This window comes from Oryctolagus cuniculus, chromosome 2 (assembly GCF_051225735.1).
Source record: "Oryctolagus cuniculus isolate XC-2025 breed Fujian yellow rabbit chromosome 2, ASM5122573v1, whole genome shotgun sequence".
Lineage (NCBI taxonomy): Eukaryota > Metazoa > Chordata > Mammalia > Lagomorpha > Leporidae > Oryctolagus > Oryctolagus cuniculus.
The window spans coordinates 181285788-181304578 of record NC_142868.1 but is presented as its reverse complement, the minus strand read 5'-3'; the positions used below and the strand labels follow the sequence as shown (position 1 = coordinate 181304578).

Here is an 18791-nt window from a genome sequence, read left to right as displayed (position 1 = left end):
AGAGACTGAGATGTGACAGAGGGTGGGAGGTGACAACTCACAGGTATGACTGTGCCAGGAGAGGGGGTAGTCCCCAGAGAGGCGTGAGGGAGGAGAGATCCCTAGCCAGACGTCTAGCCCCTGTCGTGGGCATCTGTGGGTTTTCCTGGTTGTGTTTAGGCAGGCTGTGCTGGAATAGGACCCCTTGGCACCAGAGGAGGGGCGGGAAGCAAAGAGAGAGTCGGGCTGTTGGGGGATGGTGCAACGTCGGGTTCTTCAGGATGCAGACGGAGAAGGATCCGCGGCAAAGGGCAGGAGGGAAGACAGGGCTCCCAGATGCCCATCCAGACGCCTGCGCAGAGCAGGGGTCTCCCCTGCGGGCAGGCTGCAGCCAGACCAGGTGCCTCAGGGTAGCCCCAAGGCATCGTTGCCTTTTATGACAGCACAGGAATCTGCTAGTCCTGCCTTCCTGCCGATTGTTCCTGCCGAGGGAGGGAAGATTCCCGCAGCTCGGAGAATCAGCCAGAAGCAGCTGAAGTCTCCCAGCAAGGCAGTTTAGGGTGGGGTCTCAACTGGGGATGATTCTCACCCCCACAGGGACAGCAGGCCATGTTTGGAAACATTTTTGGCAGCTACAGCTGGGGACAGATGAGTTTGCTATTGTCCTCCAGAGGGAAGGAGCCAAGGATGCTGCCCACCAGCTTCCCACGTCTAGAGAATTCTCCTGTCCACAGCAGCCTCAGTGCTGGGTCTGAGAAACCCCGGATCAGAGGAGACCAACGGAAGCAGAATCAGAGCTACTAGGGTTGATGAAAAAGGACAAAACTGCCGTCAGGAGCAATAAGACGGTGCAGAATGAACAGGTGCAGAGGCTGGAGCCAGGGGGTGGGGGGTGTGACCCGTGAGGGCAGAGGCTGTGTCTCCACCCTCTCCGTGGCCCCCAGCCTGCCCCCGTGCTGTGATCCTGGTGCTTAGTGAGGACAGGTTGCTTCACCTGGGTGAACGTCCACTCGGCCAAGTGGTACTGAACCCTCCAACTCATGCCTGTGTAGGGCTCTGAGCTGGGCACGGCAGTGCAGGAGAGCAGGGGTCTCCAGCCCACCACGGGGACAGGGGCAAGTCGAGGACAGCACTGCCCCAGGGAGAGCAGGGAAAGCCACTCAGTGGCCAGGACGTCGGAGCTGGCGCTGCAGGGTGAGGAGGAGCTGGGTGGGGAAGCACGGAGCTGGGAGCACCTCAGCGGGAGGAAGCGACTTGAAGGAAGCCTGGGGAACCCTAGAGCCAGCCGCAGCGGGCTGCACCGCTATCAGGTAACGGGGCAGGTAGCAGGGCCACCTCCCTCTCTGCTTGGGAGTGCAGAGCCTCGCCTAGCCCAGGGGCTCTCCAGTCAGGGATCAGTCCCAAGGTGAGGTCAGAGCAGGTGGCCCGGTGTGCTGACTCCACCTGGGAAAGGTCCCCGGCGGTGACATCCCACTCCGAGGGCCCTCTGTGGCCACAGGGGAGACAATTCAGCCAGGTCTGGGCAGGACAGAGGTGTGTCCAGGTTTTCCTCCTGCAAGTGCAGGGCTGGAGGCTCCCCCAGCTGGCCCCGCCTGCCTTGGGACATAGGACGCTGAAGTCTCACCTGGGCCAGCCTGGTACCCCTCGCGCCTGTAGCCACCGGGAGAAACAAACTGGTGTCCCCTCCAAGAAGGGGCTGCCCAGAGCCCTCAGGCCAGGGACTTCCAGGCACACAGGTACCCTCACCAGAGCCTCCTGCCTGGAGCCCAGGGGTCAGGACACTGCATCCGAGGTGGCAAGCCAGAGCACTGTGGGGGAGGCTGGACGGCGTGGGCCCTGCTCCCTTAATGATACCCTCCGAGGCTGCGGGAAGCCCCTCCCGTATTGAGGCCTCAGTCTTCCCCTCTGTAAGGTGGGGAGACTGAACTAGAGGGTCTGTGAGTCTAGCACCCTCGGCATGGCCTCGAATGGCTAGAAAGGATCCTGGAGCCAATCACTTTCTCCCCTACATCCCAAAGTCAAGGCCAGTGCTTAGGAGGGAAGCCCTGTGGAGACAGCTGAGCAGGGGCGTGAGCATCAGAACCTGACTCAGGCGCTTCAGCGTTGGGCGAGGCCTCCTCCAGGAGCCTCAGTGCCCCTGTGTGTAGTGAGAGTAACCGTGATGACCTCTGACACAGGGCTGGCAGAGACCCCGTGCCTAAGGCCTCAGGTGAGGGCCTGGCACAGGGAAGTGCTCATGGATGCTGCCACTGCCCCAGGCTCTGCCTGGCACTGCTGGGGGCAGCGTGGGGGTGTGAGGTGCTGTGTCAGCTCAGCAGGTGGCCGCTGGCCAGCCCAGGTCAATCTGGGATCCAGACGGGGGCATCAGAGGATGTGGCGGCTCATGCAGTGTGCCAGGGGCTGTAGCAAGACGGGTCCAAGTCGCCCCCACTGGTAGCCCTTCGACTCCTGGCCGCTCCTCCTGGCCTCAGTGGGGCTGAGGCCCAGCGCCTGCCACATCTGGAGAGCCCCCTTTCCCCTGCGAGGGCCCTGGGACCACCGACCTCATTGTAGTAGGGGCAGTTTGTGGACTCCTTCATGGATGTGTACTTCTTGTCATCGCCCACCTCCACGCACACCACGGGGTCCATGTTCAAGCCCACCAGCTGCCGAGCCTCGATCACCGTGATGCTGACCTGTGGGTGGGAGAAGGGGCGGCCAGATGGACAGCTGGGTGGACCTGGGAGCCTGGGGCCGTGCAGCAGGGCTGACGGCACTAGGCTGGGAGCCCTACCCCTGGGCTCCATGCTGACCACTACTGCGAATTTGCTGCTTGATCCAGAGCTCATCTTCCTTTTCCAAAGCCTCTGTGTCTAGGCTGGACACCTCCCGAGCTGGTGCTGGCTAGAGTTGGAGGGGAGGGTGCTCAGGCTCCAGACCCAGCCAGTTCAGCACTGGGGGTGGGGGGTGGTACCTGGCATTTTTGAAAGCCCCTAGGTGATGCCACGTGCACTTGCCTCTCCCTGCATCTGTGGCGCTGCCAGGCCCACGTCTCAGGCTTCACGAACTGAGCAATGAAGCTCTCAGTCTCCAGTGACGCGCAGTTAATTTCCTCCTCCAATATTCCTCATTTGAAGTCTTGAAGCCTGCAGGCTTCTGATAGCTCTTTGTGTTTCTGAAACCTGGCCCCCCTTCCTCATTCCTGCCCCCTCTCCTCCTTTGAATTTCTTTGTGAGGCTTTGGCAGGTGACCTGAGCCACCTTTTCCAGCCTGGTGACGGCTGTGTGCATTCTAGCATGTCCTGTGAGTGGCTCCAGCTCCCTGGGATCCCACTTGTCACCCTTCTCAGCTGTGCATTCATTCAACAAGTATTTATTAAGCTCCTACTGGGGCCAGGCACAGGGAGACTGAAGCAAACTCCTTCTCTTTGTGGAGCTCACTGTAAATGGTTTCCGGCTTATAGATGGCTAGCAAACAGATTGCCGGCGTCAGTCAGCCTGTCTATCCATTCATCTATCTCTAATTTAGCCCGTACCTATGTCTATCTCTATGTGTCTCTCTAATCTCTCTTATCTATCTCTAATTGATCTATCTGGAGAGATGTGTAATTTTTGGTGTAACCACGCTTTTCCCACAATCTCACTTTGGATTTGGACGTCTGCTCACGGTGAAATAGAAGAGGCTTGGTCTCAGGGACGTTGGCCTGGCACTGAGCCCCAGACCTGAGACACTGGCACCAGCTCCCCATCACGAAGTGCGAGGGCTGAATGGGCTAATGCCCCGTAAGCAGTAGAAAGCTCTGTAAATGCGGGCGACTGGGGACAAGCCTTCCCCGATGGAGTCTGCCTTCGGTCACGTGGCTGCTCTCTCAGGGACGCGCGGGCACGAGGCTCTGGATGGTTTTACTCGACACTCATTTCCCACAGGGCCCTCTCCTGATGACACTGGGGGGGCTGCCCTTCGAACGTCTCGCCCCCAGCTGCTGGGCTTTTGTGCCACTTCCAAATATGATTTTACTCAAGAGAATGATGTGCCCTTTTAATAATAAAATAACCACTACAACGGTCTTCCACCGTGTTCATGAAAGTCTTGGAAACATTCTGATGCTAAAAAAAAAGCCACACATCAAAGGCATCAGTGAAGCAGCTAGAAACTCCCGTGCCAGTGAGAACACTGTCAGAACACGGAACCGGAGTATGGACACGTCGAAGCAACTCAGACTGCGAGGGCCAACGTTTCTACTTGGAGCCGCAGTGCTGGCGAGACTGAGGGGAAAGCCTAGAACCGAGACCCCAGAGTTCAGTAACCACCATTTCTTCTAGGAGTGGAGGAGGAGCTAGGCCTGATGAACTCAGCTCTGAGATGCTCACTGGGAAGACAGCAGACAGATCCTGGAAGTGCTTCCAGAACATTCTTGCAGGCCGTGCACAGAGTTCTAACTTCCATGAATCTTTGGTTTTAGGAAATTCCATTCTATTTTCCCCCAGCTAATGCCCCTCCCCAGCGGGAAAGACTTCAATACCCCTGGACTGGGAATGAGACAGACACAGCCCTGGCGGTCCCGGGTACCAACCCTCTGGAGGCCTGGCCAGTGTGACGGCCTCGCTGCTCCCTCCCTTTCCGCCAGATTCCTAAGTTTCCACTTCCTCCCTGCAAAGGAGCCCAAAATGATGATAGGGGTTGGATGCCCTGACACTAAAGGCGGGAGGGGATGGTGGATGGCAGAGGCTTGAAAGGTGCCCAGATGGGGAGAGAGATTCCCGGGGTGCTCTCTGCTGGTCTAGGGGAGGCCCTGAAGGGCCCCCTGAGCGTGTGTGAGAAGTGCCACCCTGGGCATGGTGTGGGGGCAGGGGGCGCCATCCCTGCTGCGTCCCACCACTGCCTGGCGCTCTGGAAGGGGAAATGCAATACAGCAGCAGTCGGTCATTGTTCAGGATCCCGCGGGAGGGGCCCAGCTGTCCTCTGCCACCACCTGCACAGGGTGGAAGATGAGGAGGCCATTGGAGCCGACAGGCGCCAGCTGACCAGCTGCCTCTTCTGGCTACAGACCACTCCACCCAAGCGGTTTCAGGGAGGCCAGCACGGGAGACAAGGAGTGGGAAACCTACACCCCAGGAGTAATGGTGCCGAGGAATCTGATCTGGCTTTGAGCACGAGCAGGGGCTGGAGATAGGGCCCCCGAGGCAGCGTCCCCCCCCCCCCCCCATTCTTCATCCTCGCCCCGCTCCAGGGGCTGGAGATGATGGGGTGGAGGGTGCCGCCAGGGCAGGAGCCCAGGGGGGACGTGGGGCTGCGGGCGGTGAAGTCTGGGTGCCAGGAAGAGAGGTAGGAAGGAGACCCACCAGGAACGCCCCTGCCGAGGGCTCTGGCTGGTCACCTCTGAGCTGCCAGGCCCCAGCCGGGCTTTCCATGCCACGTCCCTGCTAAAGAGAAACAGCCTGGGCTTGGGTCCACCTGGATCTCCCCGCCCCCCCATACTTCTGGTATGAGCCAAGCTTCAGGATGGTGCCCAGCCTTCCAGGCCCTCCTGGATCTGAGTTCCGCTATGCCCCTCTCTCCTCTCTCCAGCTGCGTCCCAGGCATTTCTAACTCATCAAAGCCAGGTTCCCCAAGAGAGGGAAGTCCCTCTGCTTTTATCGCTTTATACCCTTTATTTACTGAAAGCACAAGTGGTTTCACATTTGCATCCTCATAGCTCTCTCCCAAAGCGTGCCGAGGCTTGTGGCTGAGTCGTGGAGGAAGTGGGAGGAAATGCTATGCTCTGGGGAAAATGTGACCACTGTTCTGTTGGGCTCAGGTTTAAATCCTCTTGGGCAGGAAAAGTGGCTGGCGGGCCAGGTGATTAGTCTCTGGCAGGGAGCAGCTTGACAAGCTTTTGGAAACAAGTGGGAAGGGACAAGAAGTTCGATGAACCGGGGCCCAGAAGGCCTGGTTATAGAGAAGTCAGGCTCTGACAGCCACGGACAGACACCCTGGGGTGTGAACTGGCTCCAGCCTCGACTTCGTGACCTGGGGAAGCTCCTTAGCCTCCTGGGCCGGCCTCTCCTTATAGATACAACACCAGGACACCTGTACACGGGTGGCTGTCACCTGACAGCAGCTTGAATGCAAAGATGCACGGAGGCGGAGTGGGGAAAGCCTGGCCTGCAGTGCTCGCATCTCACGTGGGCGCCGGTTCATACACCAGCCACTCCACTTCCCGTCCAGTTCTCTGCTAATGAGCCTGAGAAAGCAACAGAGACAGCTCAAGGCCCCTGCACCCATGTGGGAGACCCAGATGAAGCTCCAGGCTCCTGGTTTCAGCGGCCATTTGAGGAATGAACCAGCAGAGGGAAGACCTCTTTCTCTAACTCTACCTTTCAGATAAATAAAATACATCTTTAAAAAAAAAAGGCAAAAAAAAAAAAAAAAGGGTACTTATAGCTCTTGGCACAGTGGCTGGCATTGAGTAACCTCCTGAAAATAAGTTCCATTGTAAATGAGGACCCTGTCTCCGTCCTGGCCTGGCCTGGCAGGCCGGGGACCTGCCTGAGTTGGGGTCTTCGTTCTCTGGAATTTTCCTGTCCTCAGCACACGAAGAAACAAAGCCCTGGGTCCAGCGCCCTGGACTCAGGAGCCGTGCACTTCCCAAACCTCCGAGAGCCCAGCGGCTTGGGCTGGCCCAAACCACGCGCCCTGCCCGAGGCTATCTGCTAAGTTCTGGAAGACAGTTGCTGAGTCCCTGAACACAAATTCGAGCAAGGGTTGAGGGAGACGGGAAACACGACCTGCTGTGCCTCTGACACAAAAAAGGTGTCCCCTAGCTCTTCATCACATTACCTGAGTGAATGATGAGGGGCCTGGGGCCTGGGAGGGGGCATCAGAGGTAAAGCTCCATCCCAGGAGAGGGGCTCCCCCAGGGCAGGGTCTGGGGCACTGGGGGGTATGTGGGGGTGGGGTGTCCCAGCATCCTTCCTGAGAGACGCCTCTTCTTTCCCTGCTTCCAGTCTATAGCTTAGTACTAGGTGCTCTGAGCTTGTACGTCAGTCTGTTATGAGTTGTGGTAGTGCAACTCCATCCCCCAGCCTCTGGTCACTCTGGGAGGAGTCCAGATTGAGAGCCTGGCCCTGCAAAGCTGAGGCCAGGGTGACCCTGTCCCGTAAGCCAGCAGCCATGCTCATCCCCTGTCCTACTTGCAGGGTGGCCATGTTCACAGCCTTACAGCTGCAACCCCCTCCCTCTCAGCCTTTTAATCTCATTTCAGAAACACACAAACGGAAGAGTTAAAAATGGATCTCAGGGAAGACAGAGAAGCAAAGAGGAGAAAAAAATCACCCAGGGTCTGAGCCTCCAGTGATAACCAGGACGGAAATGACTCTGGCATTAAAATGAATGCAAAACCACACTTCAAAAACAAAGTCTTCTTCAGGCTCTTATTTTAACTGTGGATTTTTTTTTTTTTTTTTTGCATGTGGTTTCCTTGGTCTCTGTGATTTCTCCAGGTCTCTTTCTCTATGCGGTCCAGTGCCAGACACAACATCCTGGCACAGCAGAGTGTGAAGCCCCTCTGGGGGTCTGCATTTCCTTACGATGCCTCTAGGAATGCCCGTCAGTGACAAGCTTACTTTGGGACTTTATATTCAACTTGTAGCTCTCTATGACCCCTAGATCCACGCCTCCACAGTGTCCAAGGCACACATCTGGCGGGAGTCCCCCACACCCCGGCCAGCGCAGTGTGTACAGCATGAGCCCTCCTACCTGGTAGTCCATGGGCCGCCCCGCACTTGGCTCCATCTTAATGTCCGGCTTAGACCTGTGGAGGAGAACGTGCTGTCAGGTGAGCATAGCGGGACGGACTGCCTCGGGGTGGGCAGAGGGATGCGGCCATGGTTTCCAAACACAAGGAAACCAGGCACAGTGGAACTGGCCATTCTCAGAGCCCCACAGAGAGGCCGGACTACAGGAGCAGGGAGACAGAGGGGTGGCCGGCGACCTGGGAGCAGGCCTGCAGCCGCCTCACTCCGCCTTCGCAGGGAGCCAGGCGACAAAGACATCCCTGGGAAGGAAGAGAGGGGCAGGCTTAGGAGAAGCTGTCCGTGGGCCCCACCCACATTTTTACACCCTGCAAGCTGGTCCTGTCCCATAGGTGGGAGGCAGCCAGGGCGCTCCTGACCACTCACCGCTTGTTGGAGACATTGGTGGTGACAGCTGTAACAGAGGCGAGGGACACGGAGTCGGGATCCAGCCCGTCCCCCAGCCGGAGGGCCAGGTGGTCCATGTCCTCCATCTCCAGCACCGCTGGCTCATCTGCAGATGGACAAGGGCTGGCTGAGGGGTCTGAGGGTGGGCTGGTGACTGGGTTCCCCCTGCACTTGGGTGTCCAGAAAGCAGAGTGTCCAATGCAAGGTTTAGCTGGTAGCATCTCCTTAGAACGCGATGGTCTGTGCATCGCCAGTGTTTCCTACCTAACTGATGCCATTGCCGGTTATCATAGCTGAATCTAACTCCTGCTGTGCACGCCTTATGTTAAGATGTCCCTGATGCACTCTGTGGAAGGAGGTAGGGCGTACAGAGCCTGTGCCTGCTCCCTCTGCGACCAAGAGCTACCATCTGCAAGGGGCCACTATGCCCAAGGCACCATGTCGGTCACCTCACACGCCCATCGCGAGTCCCGACAGCCATGAGCGGCTGACGCAGCTGTTTCTGCGTATCAGACAGCAAAACCGAGGCTTGGCAAGAGCTGACGCATGTAAAACGGCTGAGCGGGGCCGGCGCCGTGGCTCATTCGGTTAATCCTCCGCCTGCGGCACCGGCATCCCATATGGGCGCCGGATTCTGTCCTGGTTGCTGTGGCCCGGGAGTGCAGTGGAGGATGGCCCAAGTGCTAGGGCCCTGCACCCACATGGAGACCAGGAGGAAGCACCTGGCTCCTGGCTTCGGACTGGCGCAGCGCCCCCCGTGGTGGCCATTTGAGGGGTGAACCAAAGGAAGGAAGACCTTTCTCTCTGTCTCTCTCACTGTCTATAACTCTGTCAAATAAAAAACAAAACAAAAAACGGCTGAGGGCACTTGGGACCTACGCCTGCCCTAGCAGGGGCCTCGGCCAGCAGCCGTCCCCCTCAGTCCAAGGGCACGTGGGAGACAGCAGAGCCAGGTGCAGAGGTGTCTGGGAGGAGGGCGCTGGGAAGGCGTGGAGGGCAGGCGAGGCCGCAGGGGCGCGGCTTCCCGCTCGCTCCCTCGCCCCCTGCCCTGCGAGGGGCCAAGGCCAAGGCCTGGGGGCCTCCAGGGCCGTCCCTGAGAGCTTGGGGAAAATGGACAGCGGGGCACCCAGGCTTTTCTCCAGAAATAGAGAATTGGGGAAAGTGCTTCATTTTTTGTTCCCTGCTCTAATGAAAGATCTCTGGGCTTTGGCGTGAAGAAAGCAGAACGCGGAGCAATGTGGGCAGGAGAAGCCCCCTCAAGAAGGCTCCACCCTAAGCGGCGCCAGGGGCGCCCCTTCCCAGAAGGCCAAGGCCCTCTGGGTGGGGCCTGACTTCTCAGCCAGCCAATGGGAAGCCAGGCCCCGCCCAGATGGCTCTGGCTGCCCAATCCTAGGAGGGCCTGCTTGGGCTCTGCCCAGGGAAAGGTGCGATGGTGGTCACGTGGGGGAGAGGTGCCCCCACAGGGGGCGGGGTGTAGTGGGCGGGGTCATGTGGAGTACCTGGTCTTTGGGACTCCTCCTTGTGGGGCCGGGTCTTGCCGAGCTTCATGGCAGAGAACACGCTCCTCCCTGCTCTGTGAGGGGGCCGCCAGGACGAGGTGGAGGGAGATGGACCATGGAAGAAAACACACACACACAGAGAAGCCGAACACGGGGGAACACATAAGAGAAAGGGAGCTGGGGACCCCAGCCCCTCAGCTCCTGTCTTGAGATGTATGGGGGAGGGGGCTAACTTCCCAGCTCAGAGCCATGCAGGGAATTAGGGAAGCCCCACCCCTTCCGATCCCTGCAGATCCGGCTGAGATGGGGCCCCAGCAAACGGGGAAGGGAGCCTGGAGCTGGGAAGAGACTAAGTGGAGGCCCAGGGTCTTGCACTTATCAGCCTGACCCCAATGCCCTGGGTCCTGCCTGCCCCCAGCCGGGTGCTCTGCCGCTGTCCCCATGTTCACCCTCCCTGTCCCTGCACCCGGCATAGCTGGCTGCAAAGAAAGCACCAGAAAGACAGCGTCAGAACAGAGGAGGGAGGGAGGGATCAGAAGAGACTCAGAGGCCCGAGGCCACAAGCAGATGGGAGATGCTGGCTCTGGGGTGGCCCCGTGCTCCAAGCCTGCGTTGTGTCCCGCCCCCCCCCCCCCCCCCGCCCTCCTTGGTCCTAGGAAGGGATGGGTCCTTTCCTGTCTACCTCTGGTCCTGCTCTTGCCCTCTGCCCGTCCGCTCTCCCTGTGGAATCCCTTCTCCCCCAGTCGCAGGAAGGTATGGCCGACCCATAGTTCCTACCTCTTCTTCTGGCTCGGTGTGGCCTTGTGCCCCAGGTGAAGGGCCTTGCAGTCAGGGGGCTGAAAGAAGGGGGCAGGGGTCCTCACTGCCCTTCGGTGATGTCCCTGAAGCTGACCCTGTAGTCCCCGGTGCCGGGAGCGACCAGGAGCAGGATTGGCAGGGGGTGCCGTGTGGTATTCCATTACTCCATCCATATTGCATGAGCGGGATACCTGACTCCCTCCACTTCCCATTCTCCGCCTCCTGGGGTGGCCCCCACATCCTGGGGGCCCTGCCTCTGGGCTTGCCCACGGCACAGCGCATGTCCTCGGGTCTGCATCAGACCACCAGCTCCCTGCTCTTGATGCCGGGCCCAGTGGAGTTGGGGCAACTGTGTCGTCTGCAGACAGATGACCTGCAAACCCCAAGCCCCTCTTCGAGGCACTGAGGATCCGGCTCATCCTCTGGCCTGGCTCTCGCCTGACCCCGGCCTTTTCTGAGCTGCTCAGAGGCCGGACGAGGCCTGCCTGGATCCCGGGGATCGGGCAGACAGGAGCCATCCCTGGCATGTGGCACCAGTTCCATATCTCATTCACGACTCCCGAAGGAGAGGAGGGAGGCGGCCAGGGTGACGCTGCCGTGTGCCCTTGCCGGTGCCAGCTTGTCTGGGAGGTAACAATGGGAAGAAAGGGAAAGGAAGGGAGGGGCTCTAGGAAGGAAAAGCTGATGCCTGTGGATGATTTTTAAAAGCTCTTCCCTTTCTAATAAGGAGGGTAAGTTACGGTCGCTCACGCTACAGTGCGTACGTAAAATGACCGGGAAGCGTTTTTATAGGCTTTCCAGAGCAACTCCTGTGGGCCAAAGGCTACCCGGGGCTGTGTGAGGGGCACTTGCTCGTCACTCAGCAGTGACAACACAGGCTCAGAAAGGGGGACGCACTCCCACGTCCCGCCGGAAGGGGCAGGATCGGGACGGAAGCATACAGCTCCTGTCCCCTGGGCAGCAGTGTCTCCTGGCCTCTTGGCGCATCTTCCTCCAGGCTGTGGCGCGGTGCGGGATGAATCCCACCCGTAATCCTTACACCAGCCCACTCGGCAGATCGGAACGCTCTGTGAGGAGTCCCAGACACCACGCTCGTGCTCACAGGGAAGGAGCTCGTGCAAAAATAACCTTAGCAGCGCCGTCTTTGGGGAGAGATGGCTGTAAACGCTGCGTTGCTGGTGCCCGACACTGAGCAGCTCCATGGACCCCTTGGAAACAATCCCGGGGTGGCGGGAAAGGGACAATCCTGGCGGGTTTATGAGAAGTATCCTTTGCGATTTCTCCCTGCCTGGGGGCCTCTGTGCTCTGACCCCTGCCTCAGGAGGTGTGGCTGGGGTGGGCCTTGCTCTGCTCCTCTGTTTCTCCTTGTAGGGTCCTGCCTTTCTCGGAGTTTGGGTCTTTTTTTGCCCAGCCTCGTCACTCCGCTGCTCCCTCCTGAGTGATCCAGCAGGCTCCTGGAGGGCTCAGTGTTTGATGATCAGCTGGGCCTTTCTGAGAGTCCCTAGCTGCACTCCGTGTGTGACCTAGAGCATGCCATCGCCTTTGCAGCCGGCTCCAGCCACAGAGCCCTCACCTTCTCCTGCTGGCTCCTGAAGGAAGTACTCCCAGCTGGCGGGGCCAGGGGAAGTAGGCTCTGTCTGGAGGAGCCAGTCGCTGCCCAGTGTCCTGGGACAGGATCTGGCCCTGCCACTGGAGAGGGAGAGCTCACCCAGAGGGAGAGCAGGGCACCAGGACACCGTGGCATTCTGACCCTGGTCCCACAGAGCCATCTGGGGAGTGCCACAGGCACTTCTAGCCCTTGAACTTGAAAGTCACTGTCTTCCTTCAAACAACATATTTGGATGTAAACGTGGAGCCTTTGTAAAACTATCCTTCTCCATCTATCTCTGCCACAACCAGAAGCAACTCAAAGGTGACACCTCCCTGCCCACTATGCGTCGTTTCCACCATTCCAAGTGGACAGGCCCCCTGGTGTTGCTCCTGCGTGCCTGGGCCTGTCTTAGAATGGTGCATGGAGGCTGGCGCTGCGGCTCACTAGGCTAATCCTCCGCCTTGCGGTGCCGGCACACCGGGTTCTAGTCCCGGTCGGGGTGCCGGATTCTGTCCCGGTTGCCTCTCTTCCAGGCCAGCTCTCTGCTGTGGCCAGGGAGTGCAGTGGAGGATGGCCCAAGTGCTTGGGCCCTGCACCCCATGGGAGACCAGGAGAAGCACCTGGCTCCTGCCAATGGATCAGCGCGGTGCACCGGCCGCAGTGCACCAGCCGTGGCGGCCATTGGAGGGTGAACCAACGGCAAAGGAAGACCTTTCTCTCTGTCTCTCTCTCTCACTGTCCACTCTGCCTGTCAAAAAAAAAAAAAAAGAAGAATGGTGCATGGGAAATGCAGAAACATGTAGCAGGGGGCGGGACTTCAAGACCTGGAGCTGGGGCTCAGTGCCTCTGAGGGCTTCTCCTCTGCTTGCTCATTAGTTCACCTGAGCTGTAGGCAGCAGAACACGAGGTCCTCGCTGCCACAGCCCTTTGTGATTTTCTGATCAATGGTGCATCCAAGGGTCACCACAGAAAAAACGACTTTCTGGGGCCAGCATTGTGGTGCAGCGGGTTGAACCACCGCCTGTGATGCCCGCATCCCATATGTGAATCCTGGCTGTCCCACTTCCAATACAGCTCCCTGCTAATGCGCCTGGGAGGCAGCAGCAGATGGCCCAAGTGCTTGCACCCATGTGGGAGACCTGGATGGAGTTCCTGGCTCCCCAGTCCCAGCTGTGGCAATCATCTGGGGAGTGAACCAGTGGATGGAAGAGATCTCTCTCCCTCTCTCTCTCTCTTTTTCTCCCTCTCTGTGTAACTTTGCCTTTCAAATAAATAAATCTTTATCAAAAAAAAAAAAGAATAAGAAAAAGAAGAAAGAAAGAAAGAAAAGAAAAGAAAAAGCCCCGCCTGCCTCATTGCTGTACAGACCCCAGCAAGGAGTTTGCCTGCTGCTCTTGACCGAGGGTCAAGGAGATTTTTGAAATAAATATTAACTGTGGGGAGCAATCCGGACTAGACTAAGTTACTGAAATTAAGACTTATTCTATGCATCTGCTCTCCCACAACATGGCGTTGGGAGAGAAGTAAACAGCTTCCGCACAGCTGCCTCCAGTTCAACTAATAAACTGTAGGACTTGCTCCTGATTGGAGAGCAGCGTACTTGGCGTGTGGGCAGCCGAGTTGGGATTGGCGGTGGAGGACTATAAAGGAGGAGAGAGACGGCACGCACCGGGAACATCTATGGGGAACATCTAAGGGAACCCGTGCAGCCCCCGAGAAAGCCGGCCGGCGGTGTGCCGCTCCCCTGCGGAAGTGGGGAATGCGGCCAGGGGGAACTGCCCTTCCACGGAGGTGGAAGGGATAGTAGCCAACCCGGGAAGAACCAGCAGCAAACCCGGGGAGGGCCGAGCAGACGAAAGAACAGCGCAGGGTCCTGTGTCGTTCCCCCACGAAGACGGGGAGCGACATAATGGTGCCGTGACTCGGATAGGAAACTTAGGACGGATATGAAACTCAGGAGGGAAGAAACGGGAAGAAGTGGGAAATTACCGGAGAGAGAGACTAGCAAACAGCCTAGGGAAAAGCCGGACGATAAAGGTGCCGGAAGGAGCTATTGAAAGCCTAGGCATAGACTCGGATACGGACTACGGGGGGAAGCTGGGAGAAATCTCTAAGGTCGAAAGCGAAAGTGAAAGCTAGAACAGACTGACTCGGATGCGGACTGTGGGGAGAGGCCAGGAGAAATGAGGGAGGAATATTGTTGGAGGAAAGCTTGGGGAAACATACCGGGTAGAGAAAAATGTTAGGGAAACTGAAGCCGCGGGGGGCAGGCCGAGGCGGAAACGAAAGCCACTTTGGGATTCTCAAGTTAGCCCGGGAATAGGGGGCGAAAAGTTAAAACCAGAAGCGGAAACGTAAGCCTGGTTGGGATCCGTCTGATTAGCCCGGGGAGCAAAGGACGGGAAGCCAAATCGTGGGGCGGAGACGTAAGCTGGGTTGAATTCACCAGGTTAGCCCGGGGAACTTAGATTGAATGCTAGTGGCGGACACGTAAGCTACGCTGTGTGACTCGCGGAGGCTGCTGCGCGCAGACAGAGCGTGCGGGGCTCAAGTACATAGGGAACGCGGGGCTAGCGCGGAGACCGCGGAGTGTGCGCGCGAAGCCAAGCCGCGCAGAGCCGGGGAGGGCCGAGCAGACGAAAGAACAGCGCAGGGTCCTGTGTCGTTCCCCCACGAAGACGGGGAGCGACAATTAACTGCAGCAGAGAATTTTGAAGATTACTCACTCGTCTTAAAGACTTCGATTTTAAAAAATGTAGTTTGCTGGTCAGGTTTCTGTTGAAGTGATTCTTTTTTTTTAAAAAAAGTAATGCAATTCTGCATTTGGTCTAGCTGGGATTTACAAATACTAACAATAGGATGTGCCGAGAAACAAAACAAGCCAGCAAGCGCTGCGGTGAAAAATGACGACCACGTGGTGCTTATTCACGGCTGTGTCACGGCTTGTGACGCAGCAGCCGGGAGGCAGCGTCCAGGGCCCTCCAAGGATTCAGAACCGCGTCTGAGTTCCCAGGGCCAGATGCATCACAGTAGGAATGAGATGCACCTGCGACCTAGAGGCATCTCTGGGGAATGTATTTTAAAATTAGTGCTCTCGCTGGGAACTCTTCATTGCTCTGGCTCTGCAGAGCGTGCGTGTCCCTGGCTCAGATTTAGACGCCGGGCTTTGTGGCTGTGTGAGGCACACGGCGTCCTAGGGGAGGCCCGGCACACATAAGTTCTTGGGGATATTTGCCCGACCTGAGTGCTGCGTTCACTGGGGTCCATGTATCATTCCGGAAGTTGGGACTAAAAAGGGCGTGGCCACAAATGGCTGTGCTCTCTCACTGTCCGGGGCATCTGCGGGAACTGTCTAGCCTTGCTCTCGGGGCTCAGTGAATCGGGGCAAACGAACTCTGATCTTGGGGAACTGGGCTGAAGTCCTTCCTGGCATCATGTAAACAGCCAGCCTTTCAAAGCTTGGGGCCGTGTTCTTCAAGAGCCCTTTGGTGGATTCCTTTAATCTTCCATGCCCCAAGTCCAAGTAATTTCACAACGGCAGCCTTGCCAGGTGTCTTACATAAGAGTGTGCCGTATTTCAGTTTGTCTCTGATGGCTTCTCACAGTGGACAGGACAGGTTAATCCTTCATGCAAGAACCACTCTGTCCCCACACTGGTCCATTTGCACCTGTGCCTGTGTCACACCAGGGAGCTCCGGAGACCACATGTCCTTGTCCCAAACCCAGGGAAGCTGGCTGCTCGGCTCTCCCTGGCAGCTCAACTCTCTGTAAGGCTCAAGCAAACGGCATCATGGAAATCTATTTCCCACCACCCCAGATCAACCTGTCCTAGAATCTCATGCATCGTTTTATGCCTCAAATCTTAAGCTTTCCCTACGGCCTCTTAAGCCTATTTCCAGCTATGTCCCCTCAGTGGAGACAGAAATGAACCAGGTTTGCCACACAAAAGCCTTTTAGAGATGGCAAACTGTTCCCACCCTCTCCCACCCTCTGGGCTAGAGGGTTTCAGTTTGTTTAATCTCTTCTTAGAAATCCTCATTTTCCTACTCTCTTAATAGCCCTAAATGCCACACATTGAAATAATAATAGTAATACATGACAGTTTATCAAATATGTGAACTGAGTTGGCAAGAAAATAGGATGGGGTAGGGCTAGGGGATTGGCACCTACTGTGGGCCTACTATGTGCTGGCACTGTGAAGCACCTCGGACTCCAGCTGTGGCCAGTCACAGGGACAGGCCAGTGTGAGAGTCTGTGGGTCTGGCCCAGGACGGACTTGGGGCTTAGAGCATGGCTGATCTCATACAGAGAGCTTGGAGGAGAACAGGTTGCTTATGCCTCATGGGTAGTTTGAAAAGTCTGTAGAAAATGGAATGAGAGGTAAGCTTATTTTAGCACAGAAATTTTTGAAATTTGTATGTGGTTCTTCTATAACCTGCATTGTCCGGGACTTTCTGAAGGGCCTTGTATAAGCCTATGGCAGGCATGTCCATGGCAAAGCCTGAGCCCTTAAGGGGACCCCCGGCTCAGCACCCCCGTCACCTCCCACTCATCCTGGGGCTCAGCACTCTGGGTGCCTCACCAAGCCTGGACACACCGCTCTTGTCTGTGGGTAACAAGCGGGAGCTGGGATGCCCAAGTTCCCGGGCATCTTGACGCAAGCCCACAATGAGCTCACGCCTCTGAGCTCAGACCGCGGTGCGTACATGCCCGCGGTTGCCATGGTACCCTCCTAGGAGCTAGCTTGACTGGAGCAAGCTCTCAGCGTCTCTGGGGCTCGGTTCCCCATCCGGTTTTTCAGCTCTCGTTGGTGTGTATGGAGAATTAAATTCAGAATGCAGTGGAGAGCTCGCAACTTGCTGGTCTCCTGAGACCCCCGGGAGGGAAGCCCAGGTGCCCTGTGCTTCGGTCTGAGCTCTGTCTCTTATCCTGGGCTAGCTGCTGCCCCTCTCTGGGACTCAAGTTTGTCACCTGGCAGAGGGAGGTGGCTGGAAGCCCCCACCCATGTGGGCAGCCCTGGCTCCTGCTGCCTATGTGAAATCTCCCATGATGCTTGAGTCCTGGGGATTGGGGAGCCTCAGCCTCCCAGCCCCTCCCACCTGAAGTCCCTTCCTCCTTCCTCTCCAGGCAGCCCCAATCTCTCCCTCCCCATGGGAACTTCCTGGGGGCATGGGGATTGGAAGGGCCACCCCAGTGACTGCCTCTCCTTAGCCTCCTGGGTGTTCATGCTCTGGCCACAGCCTGCAGCCACGCAGTGCCCGGGGCTTGTCCTCACTGCATGTCCAGCTCCTGTCCCTGGTTGGACTTGGACGGTTGGATGAGGGATCCTCTGATTTCTCGTGGCTTCCCCCACCCTTTGCTACCCTCTGCCTCTCAGGGAAGCCCAGGGCCTGGCCCACAGGAGTGGGGATCTGAACAGGGTAGCAGAGGAGGAACGGGACACAGAGGGGAAAGAAGAATGAGCAGGCCCCGCCCCAGCCCCATGCCAGAAGCCAAGACCTCCCTCGCCTGCATGCCCCTGCATGCCCTCTGGGACAGCCCGCTCCTGGCTCTGCCTTGGCCTGGGACACCTACTTGTGCTCGCCATCTCTGCCTCCCTTGGTCTTCTGTCTGCCTTTGCTGAGTAGGGGGAGAAAGGAGGAGACAAGGGGACGCGTGAGAGAGGTGTGGCCCAGAGACGCGGCGGCCTCAGCCCCTGGCCCCGATGACCCCCTGCTCCCGCGCACGCCTCTCCCCACCGCCTCTGGCAACGGCCAGCCTGAGTCGGCTGGGCAGGGTCCCAGAGTGTCCCTGCCAGAGGGACCTCAGAGCATCCTGGGATTTCCTGCGTCCCACTCAGGCTGGGCTCTGGGGATTCCAGAACATGGCTGGCAGGCCTGGCCCCTGCTTCTCCCCGTCTCCTCCCCTGTTCCCTCCGAGGGGAAACAGAGGCAGAGCCTGCTCTGAGAGGGTGAAGTGGGGCTGGGGGAGGCAGTAAGGAGGTCCTATCTGTCGTCAGGAAGGTTTCCAGAAAATCCTTTCAGAATGTTCTCTGAACACTTCCCTGATGCCATGAGGTCGAAAACAATACAGTGAGTAACAAGGAGAGTGTTCCCTCTCCTCACACAGTGGCCTGACACAGAGCTTGCCCGGGTAGACTGGACTCCAAACCTGGGCAACTGGGGACCTCAGGCCTGGATGGAGCACATTTCAACAGGTAATGTTAGCCTGGTCTCTGGCTGCCCAGGCCAACTGTGAGCACTCAGCAGAGAGCTGTTTGATACAGAGCAAGGGCACGGGGGTCCCCAGCCCTGCCCAGCCCTGCCCTGCCCTGCCGGGGACCGACTGCTCTCAGTCACAGGCCCCCCTTAGGCTCCACCGAGGGTTCCGTGGGGTTTGCTTCCGGGAGCCACTGGGGAACCCAGATCTCACTGGGAGCTTTACCTTCCCCCACTAGTCCTAGCAGGGCCGCTTTTTTTTTCTGAATTATCACTTTAGGTTTTGAGGGATATTTTATATTTTCTGCAGAATTCTGAGACACTGGAGCATCTGGAAATCCCTGAAACAGCAGAACCGGGGTCCAGGGTGGACAATAGCAGAACCGGGGTCCAGGGTGGACAATAGCAGAACCGGGGTCCAGGGTGGACAATAGCAGAACCGGGGTCCAGGGTGGACAAGACAACTGGCGTCTTCTCTCCTTCCCTGTGAGCTTTGCTCTGAAACTCGGGCTCGGGCCGAGGGGGCTTCTCGGGGCCACCACTGGCCAGGGCGCAGCACAGACCTGGC

The 18791-nt window shown here is 57.9% G+C and overlaps 1 protein-coding gene across 4 annotated transcripts in view; it reads right to left on the bottom strand.

The window, feature by feature from the left end:
• OTOF (otoferlin) overlaps positions 1 to 18791 on the bottom strand; it is an 82372-nt gene that overhangs the window by 23530 nt on the left and 40051 nt on the right. For 2 of the 4 annotated variants that reach the window (XM_089326698.1, XM_089326695.1), the window contains exons 6-10: positions 17601 to 17645; positions 9638 to 9711; positions 8118 to 8244; positions 7696 to 7750; positions 2523 to 2654 (exon numbers count right to left, since the gene is read on the bottom strand). In XM_089326698.1, the coding sequence (XP_089182824.1) occupies positions 2523 to 2654; positions 7696 to 7750; positions 8118 to 8244; positions 9638 to 9711; positions 17601 to 17645 (433 nt within the window). The remainder of the gene's footprint in view (positions 1 to 2522; positions 2655 to 7695; positions 7751 to 8117; positions 8245 to 9637; positions 9712 to 17600; positions 17646 to 18791) is intronic. The other 2 variants (XM_089326699.1, XM_089326697.1) reach the window with 1 other exon arrangement.